At 41.7% G+C, this 23828-nt stretch overlaps 1 protein-coding gene across 1 annotated transcript in view; it reads right to left on the bottom strand.

The window, feature by feature from the left end:
* csmd2 (CUB and Sushi multiple domains 2) overlaps nt 1–23828 on the bottom strand; it is a 217229-nt gene that overhangs the window by 65544 nt on the left and 127857 nt on the right. The window contains exons 18-30 of the mRNA XM_029443772.1: nt 22676–22863; nt 21748–21936; nt 21030–21146; nt 20303–20518; nt 19211–19399; nt 17683–17852; nt 17393–17549; nt 17038–17229; nt 13064–13190; nt 4155–4357; nt 3782–3973; nt 2259–2397; nt 1833–2020 (exon numbers count right to left, since the gene is read on the bottom strand). Of these exons, the coding sequence (XP_029299632.1) occupies nt 1833–2020; nt 2259–2397; nt 3782–3973; nt 4155–4357; nt 13064–13190; nt 17038–17229; nt 17393–17549; nt 17683–17852; nt 19211–19399; nt 20303–20518; nt 21030–21146; nt 21748–21936; nt 22676–22863 (2267 nt within the window). The remainder of the gene's footprint in view (nt 1–1832; nt 2021–2258; nt 2398–3781; nt 3974–4154; nt 4358–13063; nt 13191–17037; nt 17230–17392; nt 17550–17682; nt 17853–19210; nt 19400–20302; nt 20519–21029; nt 21147–21747; nt 21937–22675; nt 22864–23828) is intronic.

Raw genomic sequence — 23828 nt, 5'->3', positions numbered from 1 at the left:
GTAGCGGGCATTAGGTGTGGACTGGCCCTGGACACAAGCTGGCGGTGAGAAGGTCGGCCACCGCAATAAAGATGGCCGATTTAACAAGCCTCGTCTCGGGACATTTGTAGGTGTAAGAGAAAATGGGCGAGTGGCATCATCTGTTTTGGGAAACACTCAAAGAAGTTTAAGTGATGTGATGTGAAAATTAACCCAGGAGTGAGTGAAAGGATTAGATTAGACAGATGTTGCTTGTGTGTGTGTGTATCTGTCCATATCTGTGTCTATGTGTGTTATTCAAATCTGGCTCAGGCATGGCAAGTTTTCGCCCACATATTTCCCTGGAGAGCCTAATCAGACATGGCCATAGACACGGAAACAGAAAGACATAACGATTGCTTGGTAAAGAGGCGGACAGCACCTCAGGCAGATTTTCTAATGCAATTTTTAGTGGCGGGCTGACCGACTACTAGCTGGGCCAACTCGTCAACTTGCTGCTTCCTCACCAACCAGATCCAAACTGGCAGCCAAACATGCTTTTGTGCCATGTAGTTTGTCTGAAACTGAGGAGGTAATTTATGTATTATTTGGTTATGGTTCATTAGTGTGGAGAATTGGAAGTCGGGAGAGGCACTTTTTCTGAGCCACACACTGGGTCCATCTGCTCCACCAGATTGGCCATACAATATCACACACTCGATCACACACACTGCAGAAAATATTGCTAAGGGAGTAAGTTAAGGGGTAGGCTCTGTAACACTGTCTTAACAAAGCACTGAGCTTCACTCCATTTATATACCATTTGAAAATGAATGACAGCTGCGTTGCATAAACAGGTAGCGTTGTGAAAAAAAAGTTGAATTGCTTATATAGATCAAATCCCACCTCAACACCAGCCAAGAAACAGAGAGCTTAGGGTCGATCTGGAATTGGTTAAACGTCTGATACCTTAAACAGCTCTAATTGAGTCTGGGAGATTTAGGAAGATTTAACACTGTTCTCTCAAGCAAAGCCCTTAACGAAGATGCCCGGTCTAATTTAGAGCCTGTTCGGCGTCTGTATATTTGTTAGGAAAAGGCTTTAACATACAGGCACTGAGGCGATACCCTGTTAGGCTGAAACACAACAGCAGAAAAACACAGATGTGTTGTGTTATCCTAAACCAACTGGCAGCCTGTCAAGGATGCCAGTGATCATTCTGCACCATGTGTGCCGTACAGACTACCTTGTGTGAGCAAATAAATTTGGGTCCCCCAAACAACATGCTGCGGTCAGCTAAGCATAGACATGAGACAACAGAACGTTGTTTGCTCTAATTTATGAGGAGCCCTTTGTGCAGCTGCAAAGCACTGATCAAAAGGAGGACAAGCACACATGTCGTCGGCTTTTCATTTTCATAATTCTTTGTGTTAGTCGGCTACTAGAGGAGGTACAGATCAATAATGGTGCCAAAGCAGACTGAAGCACAAATGGGATGGTGGTGATCAGGACGCTGCAGCACACCCCATTCTTTCTCTGAAGCAATTTCCACACCACTAATCTCACTCGCTTTGGACTAGACACAAGAGAAAGTTAAAAAGAAACAATCTGCAAGGTCGATAAGCAGCAGAGGGTAAATCCATTCTCACTCTGCCGGAGGAAGAATTTTAAAACATGAATTGTTTAGGGGATAAAGCTTCACATACTATTTAAATTTCCCTGTTTTGTTCAGACTCTGGAGATGAAAAATTAAGGATGAAAAACTCCTACACATGCAGACAGGGATACATAAAGTCTAAGTTTCCAGTAGCTTGATAGTTTTGTCCAATTATCCAAATACTGTAGTTCATTCCTCTAACCAACAAGGTTCCCACCTGTGTACTGCAGCACAAATCCATTGCTGCTGAGAGAAGCGTCGCTGCGGAAAGCCAAGAAGAGCGTGTTGGAGCTGCTCTCAATGCGCTCTGGAACGTCTATGCCATAGAAGCTACCCAGCAAAGGGCTGAGGGAGTCCGGCCCGTCGTAGATATGCAAGAAGTCATAACTTGGCTCCAAGCTGAACCTGGTTACAGAAGTGTAAACAAAACGTACATAAACATTTGCAGCTCACATGAGCAAGAATAAGGTAAACACACAGGTATAACACACTTCATGGCATGAATTAAAAAATGAGGTAATAGGATAAAATATTATTAAACATACACGGACACTCATAGTGTTTGTATTTTATTCAAATAGAGACAGAAATGTTTTTAAAGTCCAAACACACATGTTGCAACTAGTGTGCTACTAAGGCTTACTGGTTGAAGCTAAGAGCGATGACGTAGTCCTCTGTGACAGTAACTGTCCAGTCACACTCCCGTCCGTGAGGGTAAGGTTCAGGATAGTCTGGAGACAGAATCAGCCCACTAGGACCTGTCAGGTTCCCTCCACATGGAGCTACGAAAAGGAAGAAATTGATCATTAAATGAAACAGTAGAACCACAAAAACACCCATTTCCAGCTACTGTACACTCATCCAACAACCTATCATATCACACAACAATCTTAGGATAGTACATCATCTCATTTCCAATTCAAACGCTAATTAAAATAATTGATTTGCCTTATTCTGCCTTTATTATGTGTGCTTATATAGAACACTTACACAGCACTAACAATAAAGAAGGAGAGAATTAGTGGTAGAACGTCACACAAAAAACTAATAGGCTGCAGAGCTACAGAAAGTTTAAAGGTTTTTAGAAACACTGATTCTCAAAGCAGCAAATACATTGTTTAACTGTTAATTAGAGTCACCTGTTATATTAGGTATATGGCTTTCCTGTAGGAAGTCATGGTGACAGATGCTTAATTGAGACAAAGCTCATGTCCATTGACACTGCTTACCATCATCTCACCTGTAACTGTCCTGTCCAACCCTTCACTAAAAACACTATCAAACTAATTAAGCTGAGCACTAATTAAACAAGGCAGCTAATTACAAGCTCTTAATTGCCAATGTACATTCACATTGTTTTGTAGAGCACTAAGTGTGATCGTACATTAAATAAAGACTGTAAAAGAGTCGAGGTCTGACTGAGAGGTCTGCGTTGCTATTGAGAGACAAGATAATCAGATCTCTCTGTCTGCTGCAGTGACTTCAGGAAATGTCTGGGGAACACGGCAATCGGGTTTAGCACTTAGGATTCACTTAAGAAGTCTGTTAAGTAATCATGTTAGGAATCTGTATCGTCGACCTGTTCCAGACCAGCAAGTGAGGTGATACAGTAGACTGCATTAGGCAGGTTGTAGGGCGGAGTACACTTTATAAGATAACTTCTGTTTGGATACTGTTCTCTTCTGTCTTGACTATTTATATCATTTACACACAGAAATATATTGTATTTCCTTCACTTTATAAAGTATATAAATACATTTTCAAACCAGACATTGGATTAGACAATACCTTTTATGAGGATATATTTAGATGTTGCGTCAGTAACACAACCTCATACTCTCTCTCACACTCTCCCTTTGTGTCTGAGGCCCCACTCGCTCTTTCTGGCTGGAGCGCAAAGCGGGTGCCAGACCTATAAACGTGAAAGTCTGTACCCACTGAGTGACTGAGCGATAAAGTTGCTCAGTGATAACGTTGCATCATCGGCCGTTGCTCTTCCAAAGTAAAATTGGCGCTACATGTTTCCGCTGGTAACAATCAATCAGCTGTTCCTCTTCCTCAATAACTACGCAGTATTTTGCACCATATCGACCGGCCCTACTAGTTCTGATCATAATCTGTGCATTATGACTAGTCCTAACTGGTGAATGCATGCTGTGGTAATACCTGTGCATGTGGGGGGGTCCGGCTGCCAGAAGAAGCGCCCGTTGATCTCCGTGCAAGTGATCCTGCTGGCCCCCAGCAGGATGTAGCCAGGATCACACTGGAACACCACATGGTCCCCGGGCTCCCTGCTGTCGCCGCCGCGGGTCCCATTGGTAGGCATGCCTGGATCATTGCAGGAAGTTGCAGTGGAGACTGGAGGAGCAAGAGGAGAGTCAGTCATTGACATGACAATCATCCTCACTTAGATGATGAAAAAGGGGTGTTAATGTCAGTTAAACCTGTGAGTGGTGTTTCTTTTTACACCCAGTTACCACCCGGCTATTTAAACCAGGTTCATCTAACATATCCTTCACCTCCATCCCTCCCTCCTCACCAGAGAACTGCAGAGCGAAGCCCTGCTTGCTGGTGAAGAAGTCTGTGGTGAACTGCAGGCTGACAGTGTTGAAGGTGCTGTGAGCGTCCGGCGGCAACATCGAGCCACTCAACTCCCTGAGCAGGACCCCTCCTTCCTGGGGCCCATCCCAGATCCGAAGCACATCATGGACCTCCTCCGTGTGGTAAACCAGGAAATGCAGACTGTTAAAGACAAAGAGGAGATATTTTAGAGGCCATGACAGTTGACAGATGACACTCCCTTTGATAGTTTTAAGCTTTAACCCCCAATTATAAGAGAAACATCTGTGCTCCAATGATTCTGTCATGAGGGATTTGAAAAAACCTTCTACAGCCTCCATCTTTCCAAAAGGTTACTGTGAACATTCAGCATTTTCTTTGTATTATATAGAGACTATAATTAAATATCAATATACAAAAGAAAACAAAAGGGAAAATATAGGCTTTTAGCAATACAATTCACTATTTCTAAAAGGATGAGTCAGAGCCGAGGAGGAGGAAATAAATGGATTTAATCAAACTACTGAGTATTATTAATATGATTAGAGGAGACAATAAGAATAGAGGAAAGACAAACACATGGTTAAGACCAAGTATAAAAGGAGTGAAACAAATACCCTTTTAAAGTAAATCACAGACTCCAGATCCAGAGCTTTCAATGGATGTTCCACAATGTCAGTCAAGCAGATGCGTCTGCCTCAGTATTTAATAGTTTCAGTATAGACGTCAGACAGATGATGCTGTCAAAATATCTACCCTTCACTTTGGTGCAGACAGCTGTCAGCCAGCTGGTGGTCCACTAGATGTGAAATGCACTGTTGTTGTTTGTGTGTGTGAGCGTGTGTGTGTGTGTGTGTAGTGGATTTATAATGATACACTGCTTGAAGTCATGAGTGTAAGGATCAGCCGGACTAAAAGGATAAAAAATTGTATTTTTACAACAAATGGGAGACTGGTGGTAATGTTGACATAGGCCACACAAAATAAAATCACTTTAAAGACAAACAGTATTCTCAGCAGCTTTATCCTCCGGCAAAGTCTCAAATATTTACAAGAAATCATAAAAATTTTCGTCAGCTCATTTCATTTGCGCCTCAGATTTGTTTCTCTGAAACTTGAAGGCCTTCAAAATAAGAGAGAATAGTGGAATGCACTGAGACGGAGGTGAAATCAAAAGAAAAGAAAACAGTTGTGTTGAACTGAACTTGAGTAACCTGATTCACACACAAACGTTAAGCTTTACATTACAGGTCATTTAGCAGACGCTCTTATCCAGAGCGACTTACAGTGAACTAACTACAGGGACAGGAGCAACATGGAGCAACTCGGGGTTAAGTGCCTTGCTCAGGGGCACAACGGTGGCACATTTCAAATTCTAATTTATAACAGCAAAAGAAAACATTGCCTTTAATGCTCTACTTGGGAAATGTGTGACATCTTGCACGCATGTCACTGAGATACTTCAATGCATTGGGTGAATATGAGCTCAATGGGGAACACCTTTCACCTGGTACTGCAGTTAAAACGTTAACAGCAAACCATAAAAAATAATTGCATTTGTATATATTTATACATTTATTTATTGATTCAAAGAGTTCATATAAAAATATATTATAAAATCAATTTCAATATAAAAATTCAATGAAAACGAATCGTGCCCCAAAGCAAAATTCCTGACGCTCCCCCTCATGTTTTAATCATTTAAGTTTTAATATAAAGTACACAACACTTATTGTAATAAAATGCTCATGCAGCAGTTGCGTTTAAGAGCGTAGTCTGTAAAGCTCTATTTATTCTATTACTTTGCCCACAAGCTTAAGCTTATTAGAAATCTGTCCAGTAGTCATTTTCTCAAAATATCATTTTAAATTCAAAGTGATGAATGGTAATCTCTCTTATAGTCATCCAGAGGGAATCTCGGTATTTTGGGGGCTTTTAGCATCCGCATCCCTTTACACACATACACCTTGAGCTACAGATGATGCAGAAGAGAAACAGCAACCCACTGATGTGTCTGGTTCAGCAACAAGTTCCCACCGTTTCTGCATAATTGGTGTCAGCCTCCGATTCTCATACTGTCTGATGTGTGCACAACAGCCAGAGGCTACTCAACAATGTGCTGTGTGTGTGGATACTGTACATAACCTACTTGACAAGTCCTGTTGCAATGCCTGTGAAAGAGGCGCACATAAAACAAACAGATACTGTCAGGCGCACAAGTTCATATTCACGCAAATGTGCAGTGATAGGTATCTTTGAAGGGTATATGCTGCATTACACGCACATGCATAAGCATCCACGCCTGGTAAACAGATGCAGTGAGAGAGACATGCATACAAACAGTGTACACATTAACCTCCTTAACTCTGCAAAGCAGCACATTGCATGTTTCCAACTTTCATCATCAAAGATCTAATAAACACAATAAAATAAATAAATAACGCAATCCATAAATACTAGTCCTATTCTTGGTACTCATGTGCTTATATTCACTGCATACATAATACCCTATGATATACAATAATAGCTCTGAATTAGAATTGCAGCCTCAAGGTTGTATACCTACGCCAACCAGTGACGTAGCAGTTTACATCAGACATTTGGGTAAAATTGTCATATGAATTCTTGAGTTGCCAAGAATGTTTTTTGCGAGGTTACAGTAACCTTTGACCACCAAAATCCAAACAGTTAATCCTTGAATCTAAGAAATTCCCTCAAGGCGTTCCTGAGATATTGTGTTCACACGAATGGTACGGTCGGATGGACAGACGATCTGAAGAACATAATGCCTCTGGCCACCGCTGTCGACGGTGCGGAGGCATAACAACAGCAACATATTACTAATACATGAGCCGTTAGAGGAGATAGAAGAGCGAGCAAGCTAAACCTCTTTACTTCTCCTCAGTACTCTGGGCCTAACAGACGTCCCAACTTATAGTACGAGGCACACGTCTGTGTTTTCTCTTGTGGCCCAGAGAATCAAACCCCAAAGTTTCTAGTCTACCAAGAGTTAGAGAAGACACTTTTATCTTTTAAAGATTGGAGAGATTGATGTCCACGACGTTCAAATCCAAAAGTGTGGGTGTGAAAGCGATCCTTCTTTAGAAACTGCTGCTGAGCAGGAGCACTTGAGGAGGGCCATTGACGCTGAAATGCTCCAGTAGAAGACAGCGGTTCTCCTTGGCGGCTCCCAAGTACACGGTGCCAAACCTTTTGCAGATGCCACATTTACAGTTTTTATGCATTTCAATTATCTGTGAGAATAAATCTGTAGAAATACATCAAAGTTAGGTGAAACACCTCAAATGTCTTCATTTCAAAGAGTGTGTTAGCGAGTTACATCATTTGAAAATCAAAATCATGGAATTTATCTACAGTTGGCAAGACCCCAGTATATATGTGTATATGTATGTATGTATATGTGTGGTACAAACTAGTGGCAAAGTTCACTGAATACATATTGCAATACTAAGGTTAAACACATAAATAAAAAGGGGCTTGATATTCCACAGCGCTCATCCTCAAATGTGTGCACAATGTCTCACATAACTAACCAGTCTAGGTATATTATAGAATTATATTATAAAGTGAATTACATTCTGGTGTTAGTTACAGTTGTGTGATCTCCCACTACCATCCTGGCTAGTCCCTCCACAGCAAGAGACCAACGCACATGTTCAAAGGTCTCCATCCCTGTCATGTAAGCACCTCAGGCAGTCTGACGCTTGTTATGCAAATGCTGTTATGAACTACAATCCTTTTGCCTACGCTCCACCTCCCCACCTCACAACATTTGCGAGCAGTAGTAAAAATCAAAAGAGCATGTTTTTTTAACAAGGTTTTACTTCCTGTGTAGATTATTAATGCGTGTGTGCATCATGTGTGCATATCGAGACATCATTGAGGATGTGAGTGAGAACAAGATGGTTCTGGGGATTTGCATGAGCAACGTTGTAATCAAGCACCGGTCACGTGTTGGATCCGTGCGCTGACGGATCTCTTGTTCCAATGCAACCTTCAGGACTGTCAGACATCGAACGGCATCATGTTCTACTTCCAGATTTATGTGTTAAAAGAAAGATGGAAGGGTGTGTGGAAGGAAGACGTACGTTGAGGCAAAGCAGAAGGTGAGGGAGGGAACAAAAACAAGACCGACATTAATCATTGCTGGGCTGCTGGAAGAAGAGGATGATGGCGGGAGGATAAGAGGTTGATGGAGAGCAGAGGAAGCTCTGAAGGATGGAGGGATTTGTGCTGAGCAGTCGGATGGATAGGATGGACGTGGGCTGCATGTTAGGATAATTGGTTCCTTTTATACAAGATCTAAATAGCCTATCTCTCCTTGTCACTTTTTGAGAGTGAAGGCCGGGGGGCAGGATAAGGAGAGGATGAAAAGGGGAAGATTCTAAGAGGATACGAGTGCTGCACCACGGTTGCAAAAATGTTTATAGTGGCATGTAAAAGTCTCTTTCATTTACTCAGAACACATTTTAGGGCATGAAGACTACACTTTTTATCTTTTTATAAATGAACCAATCCTCTTGGTTGAATTTATTTAGAACTTTCTTTATGGTCATTCTTTATTCGTCTTGCTGTCTAAGCGTGTGTGTACAGGTTCACACTTGTTAAATGCAAACACAATGCTTCACAGCTAGTCATCCGAAGTTGTTCATTGCAGAGGAACTAAGAAGTGAAGTGTTATCTTCCAGCAGGGAAAGTCCATTTTATGAAAACTTCTCCACTTAACACAAATGCCTGGCGAGTGAGGTGGAGTGGGTGGGGAGGGAGGGTAGGTGGGTGGGGTACATGAGGGATGAATAAAGCCACAGGTTGAGAGAACTTGGATTACTGTATGTCTCACCAAAGAATAGGACATTTATGTGCCGTTAAAAGTTTTGTGGAATCATAGAAAACCATGTTTTGAAGTTTACAGCTAAGGGCTTTCCTTTATACTTGTCCCCTTCTTAACGAGATAAAAAGAGCTCAATCAAGTGTCAGAGGAATCGCTGCGAGGAGATGAGAATGGGGGAAGTGAGGGATGGAAAATATTTCACAGGTCTCCTTTGAATCGGTTTAAATTATTTTGTATTCATACGAGAGAAACAGAGAGAGAAATAGAGAGTGCTGAGACTCTCTCATATGAATACAAAATAGTCTAGCAATCACGAGTCCTGTGGGGAGTCTTCCGAGCACGTGTATGTGTGCATGAGGACGATAAATAAGTAAGTATGTGGGGAGGAGATTGTTTGGATGCGTGTGTGGTACAGTATGAGAGGATGAGGGAGAAGAGAGATGTAGAGAAACCATACACTTGCAACTGCCTGTTTTTCACATCTAATTGAGATTGTGTATATAAAGGCAATGCCGCTCTTAATGCTGACCTCATCAATATATGTGGAAGTGGCCTCTGTGGGACTGTCCCTGTGGGATCATCCATCAAGGAGTCACATCCATACCAAGACACCGAGCACACCAGACAGTTCAACATGGGGTGTTGTCTCGACACCTGAACGTGTCCAGTTCATGTACTGCAAGGCTCATGATGTAATCACATGTGAGATGTTTTCATCATAAAGATAAAAGAACAGCTATTTTTGGCACGATATGTGAAATGGGAAAAAGAAGCGCACACACACACACACAGACACACATGCATGCACACACACACACACACACACAGAGAGAGAAGTCAGTACAACATAACTGTTTAAAAGAATCCCTATTTTGAATGGTCCAAAAACTCCAATTGGTTCTCAGGAAGATATAGAAGTGTGCGCACATACACTCACAAACTGGAAATACATTATATATGAAACTTTGTTTTGGGCTATGCAAACCCAGTGAAATATATGTGCATATTCATTTGAGACAGAAGGCACTTGTTCTGTGACAGAGCATGACAAATGGGAGATGCATTGCATTGGAAAAGTGCTATATGTGGCTCCTTAAGCTCCTGCAAAAACTCTGTTTCAATCGCACTCGATGGTGTTGGAACACACAACCTGCGCACTAAGTTATTATTTAGTTAAAAAAAACATCTAAAAAAACACAGTTAAAAAAAAAGGTGCTTAGGCCCAACGGGGAGTCAGCGGGGGCCCAGAGGGCGTGTAGCATGTGGCCTAGTTCCCTCCTTTGATCTTTGTAGCATTAACCACTGAATGTTCCGTCGTTGAAATGGCTCATTGCCCCCGTTATCATCTCTATTCCTTTTATATTGTTATTATCTCTTTATGTCTGTACTGCAATCTCTCCCTCCCACCTATATTCCGTTTCCATCAATAACTCCTGGCGAACCAGTCGTAGGCTTTTTAGATGCATGCTGTCACACGGCACAACTCCTGGTCTCTCATAAACCCGGTACAATTTGATTAGTATGCTGCCTTCAGCTACACCATTTGATATACAAGCAATCCCCGGGCTAATGCATTGCAAATTCTTCTCAATAATGAATTGCGTGGGTAGGATCAAAGGCATGGATACGGAGCATACCTTGCAGAGGAATGCCGGGGACCCAGAGGTAGTGATGGGCACTAATGAACCTAAACCAGCAATCAGGAGGGACCTCTGAATGTCACATGTGCAAGCTATGGGACAGCATGTGCACACAAATAGATCCACACAGAAAACCACACAGAACTGTGCGATATTATGGAAATGACATGGCCCAGTGAACAAAATAAGTATTTCACCGGGGCAGATACCAAAGTCTGCTGATATCTGTACACGCATATTGCATTTGAATTGTTAAATACTTCCAGTCCCCTAATATTGGTTACCTATTGTTTTTACAGAATTGATATAAAAAGTGGTAGGATTCATTAATGTCATACATGTTCCACTATGATGATCAAGTGATTATCTAGGAGAAGTTAATCCAATTTATGGGAAGAGAGATTATCACCCTCCCACTTAAACCATTGATTGTGTTCTCTGCCTCGTCACACGCTCCTTCATAGACACATGTGCTTATGGATTTAATGTATTATAGTATTCTCCTTGAACAGGACTGTTCCTTCAAGTACCTGCGCTTATTACAGTAGTTTACGTCGCTGCTTCCTGACAGTGCATAAACACAGTTAATATTCTGAATACAGCCAACACACTTTGCTGGCTCCATGTTTTGTGGCTTAATGGCCAACCGTTCCAATGCTGTCAAAACAAGGACAAGGACACTGACTTGTTAGAAAAATGTATGCTGTAGTATGCACTTGTGATCTATCTATCCATCTATCTATCCATCTATCCAACCATCTATCTATCTACACAGCGGTTCAAAAGCTTTATTGGGTACCAGCAGAAGGCTGAAAGGACTACTCTTTACTTTTAATGGTTTTTCATGCTTTTAAGGTTGTAGAAAAATGAAAAAATATGTCATTTTCTATGAATGGTTTGCAAAGAAACTCATGTTTTGTACATGGGAACAAAATACTGTACAATAGTTCAACCAGATAATTGAAAGTGCAGATACTTCTGAGCAACAGTTCAATAAGAAGAGAAAAAATAGAAAGTCATTGGTAAAAGGAAGTGTGCAGACTTAAATAGGAACAGGTTCCTGTTTCAGTGTCAAGTGCACAGTACTGCCTATAACAAGATGGAATTAACAGGCTAGTTGCTTTATCAAACATCAGAACTGAAGTAGAATGTTTGTCAAGGGTTAGCACTATTGGAACGGGATTTGTGATTATCTGCCGAGCAGACTATAGACTGAGAAAACACCGTTTTAACCTATTCAATCTAACCACTGAGTCGACTGAACAGGACCCAAAGAAAAGTAGACAAATATTTAGAGCCCAATGGCAACATGGTAGAGGATCAATTAAGCTTTTCTGGACTAGAAAACAAACTCAAGGTAAAAACAGGGGGGTCGTTTCATTAAGCACAATTATAACATCTAATTAAATAATTGTCCGTTTCCCGTCTCCTCTGAAAGCCACAGGCATGAGCACATCCACCAACAAACATTTGCTTACATGAATGAAGGAAGTATTGAATACTGAATAAGTATTCACTGAAGGAATACTAAACAAGTCAATGGAAAAAGGCAAATAAAGCCTTGATGGAAGCAACATTGAAAGAAGCTGAATCATGTAGCTACTTATTCCCAAAGTTCCATTACTTGAGTCAAAAAATCTAATCACACACACAGTAAAGGAAACCTATTTTTTCTAGCTGGTCTACAAAATAAAAATCGCAGTATGGGGAAATAAGCTCACTGTGTCACCTGGTAATGAGCACAGGCGCCTCTCTTTGGGGTGTTCCCAGCACAACCCCCTAGGAATCAATACCCTGGAGCAGCCCAGGAACACATTAGATAAGCATCGGGCGATCCCGTAGGATGAGTTGCAAGACATAGTGTGGTAAAAGGACATTCTGCTGTCACTACAACCTTGACCCTGATGAGTTGCTGGTCAATGGCAGGCCTTCATGATGCATGGACGCATTTTGGAGAAGATATTTGTTCTATACAATACACATAACAGGAAATACAAATGGTGCTAGAGAATAACCTTAAATTTAAATCGTCTAGAAAGGTATCAAGAAACACCTCAAGCCAAAACCATTCATCTTGCAGGATTTTGCTTGCTTGCATTTAATCAAATTCAAGAAAGTAAAGCATAAAACATGCACACAGAGCCAAACACTTGACTTTTTTTGAGGCTCTGAGGTGGCATTTCCCCCTCACCCAGTAGTAACTCAACTATTGGCCAATAGCAGCTCACTGAAGATTGATTACACAGCAGCCTGTGAAAGTGATGAATACCACTGCAAAAGGGGGGGCTAAATTGGAAGTACATTGAAAGGTGGTAGATTGAAAGAAAGCCCGGAAAAGAACAATGTAATCAGAAAACTAGAAAGCACGAACAAGGAAACAAAGAGTGTTGTTCAGACCTAATAGTGCTTCCAGAGGCGGCCTCGATGGTCCATATGCAGTGCAGGTTGTGCTCATACGGAGCTGGGTAGGCCGGAGACAGGATACGACCAGAAGGCTCATCCTTGATGGTGCCGCCACACTCCGCTAGAAACGGGAGGGAAAACAGAAAGATGGAGAGATTAAGGAGGTGAGCGATGACTAGGATTAAAAGAAAAAGTGTAAAATAAGTACAAGCTCATCAATGTTCTGAAAGTCAAATGAATAAAAAGATACAGCACGGTTGACATGGCTAACATGCCAGAAACTGCTTTATCCCACTTCCAGTAAAGTGCATTGCTTCAGTTTCCTCTCATCGCTATTAATTATTGACATACTAGTGGCATGCTCAAATTTGACGTGCTTCATCATCTTGTTTGCAATTTGAATGATAAGAGGGAGAGCAGCCAACTCAATATACTCTGTGTGTCTCCTTGGCTCAGCGAAAGCAATCCACCAACTCAACCGATGACGTCATCCGGTTTCCTTCGAAGGTTGATGGAACGTTCAACATGTTGGACTTAAGTGTAACTTTTAAAGAAGACGTTTTGACTGATGTGGCAAATCATTTCAAGGGATCGATTTGAGAAGATATATACTGTACGGTTCAGGGATCGTACCAGTAGTGGAAGACTTGTGAACCACTTGTTGGTCAGAGGGGTGTCACGTCGAATGCTTACGGGTGTGTTTGTAGCAGTGGTAGTAATAGTAGTAGACGGTGGTATGATCGTTCTAGTATTATATCACGGTTCAATAAGCCCCCGCTGAGGTGCACAACACACGCCAAACAAAAGCTCCGTCTCTCAAAATATTGACAACGCCACAATCACGCATCTATGAAACTACAAAGCAAAAACAAAAGCCAAAACATTTTGTCAAGAACAGTGAGAAGAATGGAGGGTTTTTTTCATCCTCAAGTAATGAATTGCCACCAGAAACGCTCTACGACTGAAAAGCAATTTTCAGCCCCACCCCCCCCACCCCTCCTTCAATTACCACCTCCTACTCTTATCCGAAAAGTGAATGAAAAAAGAAAAATGTTCTTCAACAACATCAGACTTGAAGTGTTTTTGTTAACATTTCTGAAGCCATCTGAACTGACAAGAAGAGGGTGAAAGTCTTCTTGTTTCTTTTCCTTCCACTCGGAGGAAAATAGCTCTTTCAAAACGGGAGAAAAATGGAGGTCAAGGAATCATGCTGATGATGATGGCGATGAAATCCATCTGTGACAACACAGCAATGACGGCTGACACACAAACAGAGACACACTGGCAAGTAAACCAACTAGCTAAATGAACATATCACAGTACACGCAGGAACACACCATCAGACAAGCTATTGTTCCTCCATACACATCAGGCATAAACATTGTGTCACCTTGCATTTGACAAACATGCCTTTCGTTGTGTTTGCTAATAAATCCTTCCTTTGTTTCTCTCCCTGCCCCCCCCTACTTCACACTCTTCATCTCCCTTGTGCATTTTAAATTTCAACAGCACCAATAACCACAGCTGGCATCTGATCAATTTTGCTGTCAGACTAATCACACAAAACAGAACACACATACTTCAGATAAAGGTCATGCTTAGTTAAACAAACAATATGTTACAGATTTCATTGTCATTTTTTTGCTTTCACCATCTTGGAAGGAAATGAAAAATGCAAAAATAATGAAAGCGAGAACGTATTAATCTGGACACTCTCTCTGAGGTTTTAGTCTCTCTTCAAGCTCTCTGCCCCGTTATGCCTCTTGTTGAAATAAACTTGCCGTTTCATGGAGTGAAAAGGGAAGAGGGTGATCTATCACAGTAAGACAAAGCCATCTCTTTCCTCTCGCCTTGTGACCTAAGAAACTACTGCTCAGTGCTGCCACGACAGTGTAACTCGCTCAGCTACTCCTCCCCTTCAATCTACGCCTCCACATACACCTTTCCAAAAGTCACTCAGGTTTTGCCTCAACCTGTTCTTTATAAATGTCCCTCTCCACAAGAGATGGTGTATCAACGTTGTTTAACATATGGAAATAAAACATCTAAGAGACACCCTACATTTCAAACGGACATATAGTTAGTTCAGTTTCTTTCAGTTAGACATGAATGTGTAAGAAATGTGTGGTTTGCTATAAATAAAAAGGTGCTAAATGTAATTATATGCATTCAATACGGATTGTAATATTAGGTGTCAAATATACAACCCTGTTCACAAATCAGTGTCCAACAGAGAGCTGCTGAGGCATTCAACCCTGCAACTTTCCTCTTCTGTGACTTTCAGGATATGAACTCTCCCTATTGTTTTCAACTCAATTTCATTTTCCTTCCTCCCCTGCTCACTCTACCCTCCTCATCTGTGTTCAGTGTGTCCCCGCTGCTTGAATATAATCCCACCATTACAAAACAGAAGCAGTCCCTCATCTGTTCCCAAATTCACTCTGGCTGTTAGGATATCATCTGCAGTGAAAAGGGGCACGGGGAGGACAAACCTGTTCAGAGATATACAGTATGCCGAATGTTGTTTATACCCAGTCATGAAATTGCCTGTCAGTTTGAGCTGAAATGGGAGCAATGCAATATTATTCTAATCACCTTGGCTGATGTCAAAGAACACCAACCTACCTGTTTCCCTTTAATGAGCTTCTGGCTGGTTTCTGAGGGACTTTTGTCAACATGTCGTCCATGAGAAGATCCAAAAAGATTGCTTTGCGTTTGGTACCGTGACACCATGCAGGCAGTATGTGTGTGCGTATGTCAGTTTAACACTTTTGAAAAAGAATCAGGCATACCATGTTTGTGTCAGGTGGCAACGACTGACAGGCGAACTGTAGGTGAACCCTACAAAACGCTCGGATGGGTTTACCCTCTAATGGAGAAATTATCTCCATAAAATTGATTTTGAAAGTCTTCCCACCTCCGACAGCCAGGGGTTAAAACCTGCCTCGTGTGCTCGGTTGTGCTGGAGATATGGGGAGAGTCTCATTTTAGTCAAAATAAATAATGTGAAAAGGGAGTGTTTGCAATCATGATGCAATATGAATATATGGGGCGGAATAGAGCACAGTCATTTCTGATGAGATAATGCACTGAATAAGGTGCAGGGAAAGCAACCAAATGGATGGCCCAAAATAGCAGAGCTAAAACAAAGCACAGAGCTTTCCTAAACCTGCAGCAGCCTCTTCACATTGTTATGAGAACGAGGTACGAGCTCAGACATTATAGTTCAGCTGAAACAACTGAAACTGGTTAGGATTAGCAGCGTGTTAAACAGTAAAGCAGCAACTGAAAAATACTGCGATATAATGAAATACAACACGATGATTTTTAGCTGAACTTAACACAGCATAATGTAACTGATAGTGATGTAAGGAGAGGTACTAACACAATGTCATGGAAGGCAGGATAGCACAGAATAAAATAACCATTACAGTACATAACACCTCACGCAGGGTGGCAAATACATTCACTCATGTACTGCAATTAAACACATTTGTCATTAACTTGAGTATTTCTATTGTATTGTTCGTTATACTTCTACTTCACTACATGTGACATTAGATGGCCTGTTAAAATGCATTTAGAATTTATAATCATACACCATTTGATGAATATTTAGCTACATCTTGGTCAGCTGCAACATCAAACTTCTGCATCAAAATAACCATTTGGTAATATGCAAGAATATAACACTCAAAAAGTCCTTCTGCATAATGCCTAATTTAGGTTTTAATACTTTAATTAGTTTTTGCTGAAAGAACTTCTGTAAATCCTGTTGCAAGATATGTTTACATGGTGGTATAAATACTTTTAATTAAATAAAGGATCAGGCGTGATGTAACAAAGATAGGTACAAAACTGAACTTAATTCATAACAGATCAGCAGCCCAAAATAATATAAACTAATATTTATCTCAACAGCATGGACACAGTTGATCTCTAATCCCTTCAAGGAGCATCTGACTCACCAATACAGAGTGGGAGGGGCCTGTCCCACGCCCTCCTTTCCCCCCTTAGGCAGGTAAGCATCTCGGGGCCTTTCAGGGTGTAGCCTGGGTCACAGCTGTACGACACAGTGCTCCCTGCAAAATGACCCTTGTCCTCCCGCTTGTAGCCAAACTGGGGAACACCTGGATCCTCACATTTCACCAGCTCAAAACCTTGGAGGGAGGGAGAAAGGGAGAGAGAGGGGAGAGATGGGCGCGACAGTATAAGGGAGTAGGAGGGTATTAAAGAAAAACACATTGATTTTTATGAGGCGGGTTGGAAGGAGATATGCAAACATCGAATGTAAAGAAAGGTGGGTGTTTGTGTGCTACTCACTGATGAAGTGCAGTTCAAAGCCTTTACTGTTGTTATCCGCATTGCTGACGAACTCCAGCCACATGGAGCTGGAGGTGGAGTTCAAAGTGGTGTCGAGCATCTCGCTGCCTGTAAACACCCCCAGCAGACGAGCCTTATTACTGCTGCCATCAAAGACCTGGAAGGCAGAGAGGTAGAGTGGGATGAAGCGTCTGACTTAAGATGATCAGGTCCACACACACACACACACATATGCTAACAACGATGCGCACAAACACCGGGAAGGTGCAATTTCCCCGCCACCCCCTCACTTTGAGCATGTCATCCTCCTCCAGCCTGAAGTCTCGTGCTCGTAGCTGGATGCCTTTGCCAGGCTGCGTCTGGATGGAGTAGACGCACTCATGGTTGTTGCCGTAGTAACCGGGGTAGTTGGGTGAGAGCAGCACCCCTTGCATGCCAGTCACGGATGAGCCGCATTCAGCTAGAGAAAAAGAGAGGCGGCCGAGAGACGGGCAGAGAGACAGAAGTAGAAGGTGGTGGTGTTGGAGAGAGCAGAGGACATGTCAATCGCTATATGCTTGAAACTCGCAGTGTATTTATTCATGCTGTCATGCAGAGGGAGATGGGAGAGGTGATGGGGAGAGGGATATGGTCAGTAACTACACCTGAATGTTGAGTGGCACATCATCATAATCACAATGCAATCTGAATATGATTAACAGTAATTCCAGCTCGATTTGAAAATGGCCTTTTTCTGAATCACATCAGGAAAATAATGGGAAAGAAATGGGGGCAACGTTTTGTGTAGAAAAATAGCCGGAATTAAAATGACCACAAAATGTATCTGAAATCTTATCGGTAATGTGAAGTGGAGGTGACTTTCCGAGAGGGATACGGAGAAGTGTCATGTTCCTAAAATGAGGCTGATGAATGTCACAAGTGTAAAACAACAGATTTTGAATAATCTAGGCAAAACTAGATTTAGTATTCCTACAGATAAATATGCAAAGAGAAGCGGAGCAAAAGAGGCAAGTAAATGTTAATACATTGAAATTGCTTGACCTACTTAACACGTGCCTAAACACTCGCAACCAAACATTTAGAAACAAATCAGATACTATTGGTGTGGGTAAAGAAAATAAATGTGACTTCTCCAAATTGTACTCACTAAACTGTAATTATGTGTTTCCAATAGAGAAACGTCAAAATCCTAACGCTAACAAATGACTTCCCAAGTTTAGAAACAAAACAAAAAGGGCAAGTGGTAAAAAATAGTCCCATAAAATAATGAAAGTAGTTCAGTTGTTGCTTTGGATATACAGAAACGAGCCATCCTAAGGACGCACTCGATAAGCTCAATCATCGTCAGGGTCTGTGCTTTACCAATCAGTAGTATCATTAGGACATCGCTTGTTTTCATATTAACACTCTAATGCAGCTCTGAAGGTTTGGAGCAACATAGAATCAACATACTGACCTACATCTTTGCAGTTTGACTTGTCGTGTTTTCCAGGCATTAGCAACGAGCAACATTAATAATTAACACACATTTCAGCTCTTCAATGTCATCTTCATTAGAGCTACTGCTCTACATAATTGGGACAAAGTCAAAAAGGCTGTTTCTTGGAAGCTATCCAATGAAGAGACATAACGTGGGAGGATGGAGAGATGAAAATGAGGAGAATTGAAAGGGAAATGCCTCGTCTTCCAGCGGGACTGACAGTTTTGTACATTAATGGGCGGGTGTGTGTGTGTGTGTGAAAGGGCTAGTGTGGTAACATTGTGAGGGGGGGTATAGGGGGAGTGACAAAAGCCAAAATAAAGCATGTGACCACCTACCAACACACCTTGGCAGAGGGGAGCTCCACACCCGCCTCCTGCCCCCTAAGCAAATCACCCTCGACGGACCCTCCAGTCGGTAACCCGGGAAACAGGAGAAGATGAGGGCGTCACCCACTCCGTATTGCAGCCCCTTCCTCGTACTGTAGGGTGGGATTCCAGGATCCTCGCACGGTTCCAAATCATACTCTGGAAAAACAGAGAAAGAATAAAAAGGAAAAGGCGTACATGTGCGTCTCCAGAGATGCGTCGGTACATTCACGGGGTAACTGTGATGTGTGATAGTTACTACCAGGTCCTGTGATTGTTTAAATGTGTGAAAGTGTACATTGAAAAGACACTTGTGTCATGCCTCCAAAGGTTGAGAACTTTTTCACACTGACAAACAGGAAGGTGAACCATGTTTAAATCAATTGAATGTCCTCAAAGTCCCAGATTACATATAAAACCACATAACACCATGTCATTTAATAAAATCAATAAAGCACAAAGTGCCTTTGAGGGGCCAAGAAATCAGGTTTAACATCCATCCCTTCAGCCGTAGCTTTGCATCCTTCCTGTAAAGCTAAATATGTTTGAGATCGGTGGTTTTTCACACCGTCAGTCCATTAGATTTTGTAATATTCTTCATACTTGGTGTTCAAATCAAGGGACGCCGTGAGAGCAAAAGGAGGTGAAATGATTCTCTCAGTGGGCAAAGGGCCATCTGTGCTCTAATTCTAATTGATTCATTTAAATTTAATCAATTCTCTTGATGTTAACCATTTCATTATTCACTCTCCAGTGGCTGTAATTACATATTTCTGGGACACATACATGGATAATTATTTGCTCCTTGTTTATGGTGGCCTCCTTCTAACTAAGCATCACTGTTTGTGTCAATAACCTTCTAATTAAAAGGTTACAGCGAGCCTCTGATCCATACTCGTCCACTCTGAACATGGTCCTTGAGTGCTTAATGTTTTAACCTTTCTTAACACAACCTCGGACACTCTTCTAAATCATTTGCATGGCTCGGTAATGTGACAAGCGCCTTCATGTAGCCCTCTTTTTCCATCTCTCAGCATTTTGAATTACTGAATCCATTCGTACCGGAGAAAGTGATGTTGAATCCCTCGTAGGAAACGGAGAAGTCGGAGAGAAAGCGGATCTGAGCCGTGTAGTTTCCAAACAGGCCTGCACTGAGAGGCGGTGGCAGCGTGGAGCCCATCAGTCTCCACAGGGGCTGAGAGAAGCTGCCATTCTCCGTCACCAACAAATGGTCGTGAGGGCTCTCTAGGTGGAAGGTGTGGAAGGTGAACAGGACACCTGAATAAGAGGGGGGGGGGGGGGAAGATCCGCTGATAAAATGCGCCATCTATATTAAACTTTCATTTTCTTACCTTAAATTGGAGTATTGGTATTCTGATTATTATACATATTGAAATATATACTCCTGCAAGCACAACATGTTATATTGCCTGGAAACCGGCTGAACTCTTTGAATTTATATGAAATACAATATTCACAGTTTCATAATGCAATACAGCATCAATTCCCGGTCTTCCTACCCTAGTGCTCAACACAAACTTTACACCCACGCAGAGAGAAAATCTACAAATAAGCCTGTGTCAATTGGATGTGAACGTGCTACCAAAAGGTGACATCACTGGAGAATTGTTCCGTGGCTTTGTAGCCCTGAGCCAGCCTCGAAGCATTCCAGCCTTATGGAGACGCCGTGTTCGACAAAATAAAAAGGCCACTCAGTAGGGGGAAATGACATTGTAAGGGAAATTGAATTTGGCTGCTGCATGTGTTGACACAGAATTTCTCCGCTAACCTTTGCCATGGGAGGTCTCGATTATCCATGTGCAGTTCAGGTTGTGTGGGTAGAAGTCTGGAAAGGCAGGTGACAGGATGGTGCCAAAGTTGCCCTGGATATAACCTCCACACAATGCTGACAACACAGGGTGGATGGAAACAGCGGGAGACGGATTAGAGAGAGAAAAGAGAGGAGAGTGCAGAGGCAAAATCAGAGAGGGCAAAACAAAGTGGATGAAGACAGAAATCAAATGTTCCCCCAAAAAATGGCAACATTGGTGTCTGTGCATTTACAATACAATAAAATACATTTTACAAGAGGTGCCCTTAAAGACAGCATAAAAAGGGAGAGAGTGGTATCATCAACATCACTACAGAGTGGGCAGAAATCAATACTGTCCTTTAATATAAACGCATTTACAGATGAGGAAAAAGGGGAACATCAAAGGGCAAGCTCACGGCCATACATATAAAACATTTATGATGAAATGAGGCAGAAACTTTTAAAGTCTAAAACAAGAGTTGTTGAGAGAAACGTTATCATCTTATATGGATTTTATAATAACTCAGAAATAGTTATTTAAATCTGATGCAATGTGGAGCAAAGTACTCAAAATAATTTCTTATGCTTCGTCTGGAATAACATACAATAATGAATTTAGCTTTAATCCTGTTCATGAATAGGAGGAAATGTGGCAGGAGACCATTCATTTCTAGGTCAATATCATGGAACGTACCATCACAGCTAGGCAGGGGCCGGCTCCACTGAAAATTGGGTTCACATTCTAAAGGCTCTGTGTCACTCAGAGTGTACCCCGCCTCACAGCTAAATGTGACCAGCGCTCCCACATAGAAGTCATTGCCGTGTCGCTGTCCGTTGACAGGTATACCAGGGTCCACACAGTGATCCGACTGTAACTGCAGGGCTACACGGGAAGAGGACAGAAAAGAGGGAAAAAGATCAGCGACTTAAAGATATTGAAATCCACCTGCAGTGTAATTAGGCTTATATCATGTTTTCAAAAGGTCATGTGGAGGTCAAAAAATGTTTTTTAAAAAAAGGCAGTTTGCTCTCCAAAAGCAACGCTGATAAATGATTTAGTTGAACATCCTTTTTCAACAGGAATAAACCAATGAGAAGTTGCAGCACTCCACCTTGCACAGTTTCTGCCTAAGTAACGCTCATAGTGAATTATTGAAGCTTTGCAGAGATTTCATCACAGAGAAAGTGCAAAAGGTTACCAGTGTGAACCACACAGGTAGAAATGCTTTAAGGGTTGGAGTTACAGTGAGGACTGGTGTTTGGTAAAAGTGTGTGTGTGTGTGCAATTGTGTGTTTTAATGCAAGTGGCAGTGTATATCTGACATAACAATCTCATCCAATTTACTTTGTAATTATAGGTGTTCTAATGAGAGCTTTTATGGTGAAGTAAAGAGCCTGCAGAGATTGTATTTACAAAACTGAATAGCTTTTATTAGTACGGTGAACAAGGCTTATGGCTGTTGTCTCTGATTTGGTCCGATCGTATTGTAATACATTCATTTCTATTAGGGTCTGTAAAGCATGGGTAAAGTAAGCCCTTCCTTTACAGAATATCTGTCCTGTATCTTTGGATGTAGGTTTTGATTTTGCGTTATCGAGTTCACAAACTCTTAAGCTCTTACTTTCGTAACGTATGCGGAAGCCGATGTCCGAGTGGCTCTTGTCAGTCGAGAAGTGGAGATACAGGAAGTTGGATGTGCTGATGAGGAACTGGGGAACCTGGGTACCCTGGTAACTCCCAATTAGAGAAGAAGAAGAAAACCGTCCATCGCGCACCTCAAGGATGTCATAGTTGACCTCTGTGCGGAACCTGAGAACAGAGAAGTTAGTTGAATGAGGATTTCCCAAGTCCCCACATAACAATAAGTCTTTTAACTAGACACACACATATATTTATACGAACTATAAAGCAACAGCCACAGACCCTAAGAGGACCTGTTGGACACATTTTCCTGGTACGTCAGTTATTTATTTTGCAATTTGTTTAGTAATATGCAACAAAAATGATAAGGGTCTCAAGGCTGTCCTACAAGGGGGCATTGTATTAACATGGGCCATGCAAAATAAATTAAAATTTACCAAATTACTACAAAGACGGGGTCAATAGGGGTCTGCAGCTCATTTTTGCCAGGGGCACCAAGGCGGGTTAATCTGCTTTTGTGAAGTGAAATTCAGAATTAATAAGAAAATCTACTAATCAACTAATTATAAAACCAACCAAAAAAAAAAAGAGAAGAAAAGTTGATTAAAATGTTTTTGATGTTTGACCTCAATTAAAATCACAAAAGTCACATTCCATGGAAACGGAAGTAAAGAGATTGATGATCGAATGAACATAGACTCCAATTAACCAACATTCGAAACATGTATTAAATAAATTGTTTCTGATTTGCACTTGTTGAGACATTGGTCATGCTTTGGTTAGTGCATCCGTGTAGCTTGTACGTGTGTGTGCGAGCGAGCTTGTGGTGTGTTTCTGTCTTTGTTGCCGGAGCCGCTTCATCTTCAAAGCCATGAATAAATTGCTTGGTTTCAGAACCATGTCATCTAAATGAAGCGGTTTGTGATATTTTATTGATGTTACATAAAAATTAAAGAGCAACAAACATTTATGTTGTATCCATTTTGCATGGCGGGCTATCATGGCAGGGATGAGGATGAGATGGGCTCGCAACGATGAGCCTTAGTGAAACTCTAATGCAGCGTTTGATCTCATCTTTCTCCAACATCAGGACACATTCTCTTCTCTCCCATCTCTCTAGTTCCCCTTGACAG

The sequence above is a fragment of the Cottoperca gobio genome, chromosome 11 (genome assembly GCF_900634415.1).
Source record: "Cottoperca gobio chromosome 11, fCotGob3.1, whole genome shotgun sequence".
Lineage (NCBI taxonomy): Eukaryota > Metazoa > Chordata > Actinopteri > Perciformes > Bovichtidae > Cottoperca > Cottoperca gobio.
The sequence above is the reverse complement of the archived record's forward strand: the minus strand, read 5'-3'. Positions and strand labels throughout refer to the sequence as shown.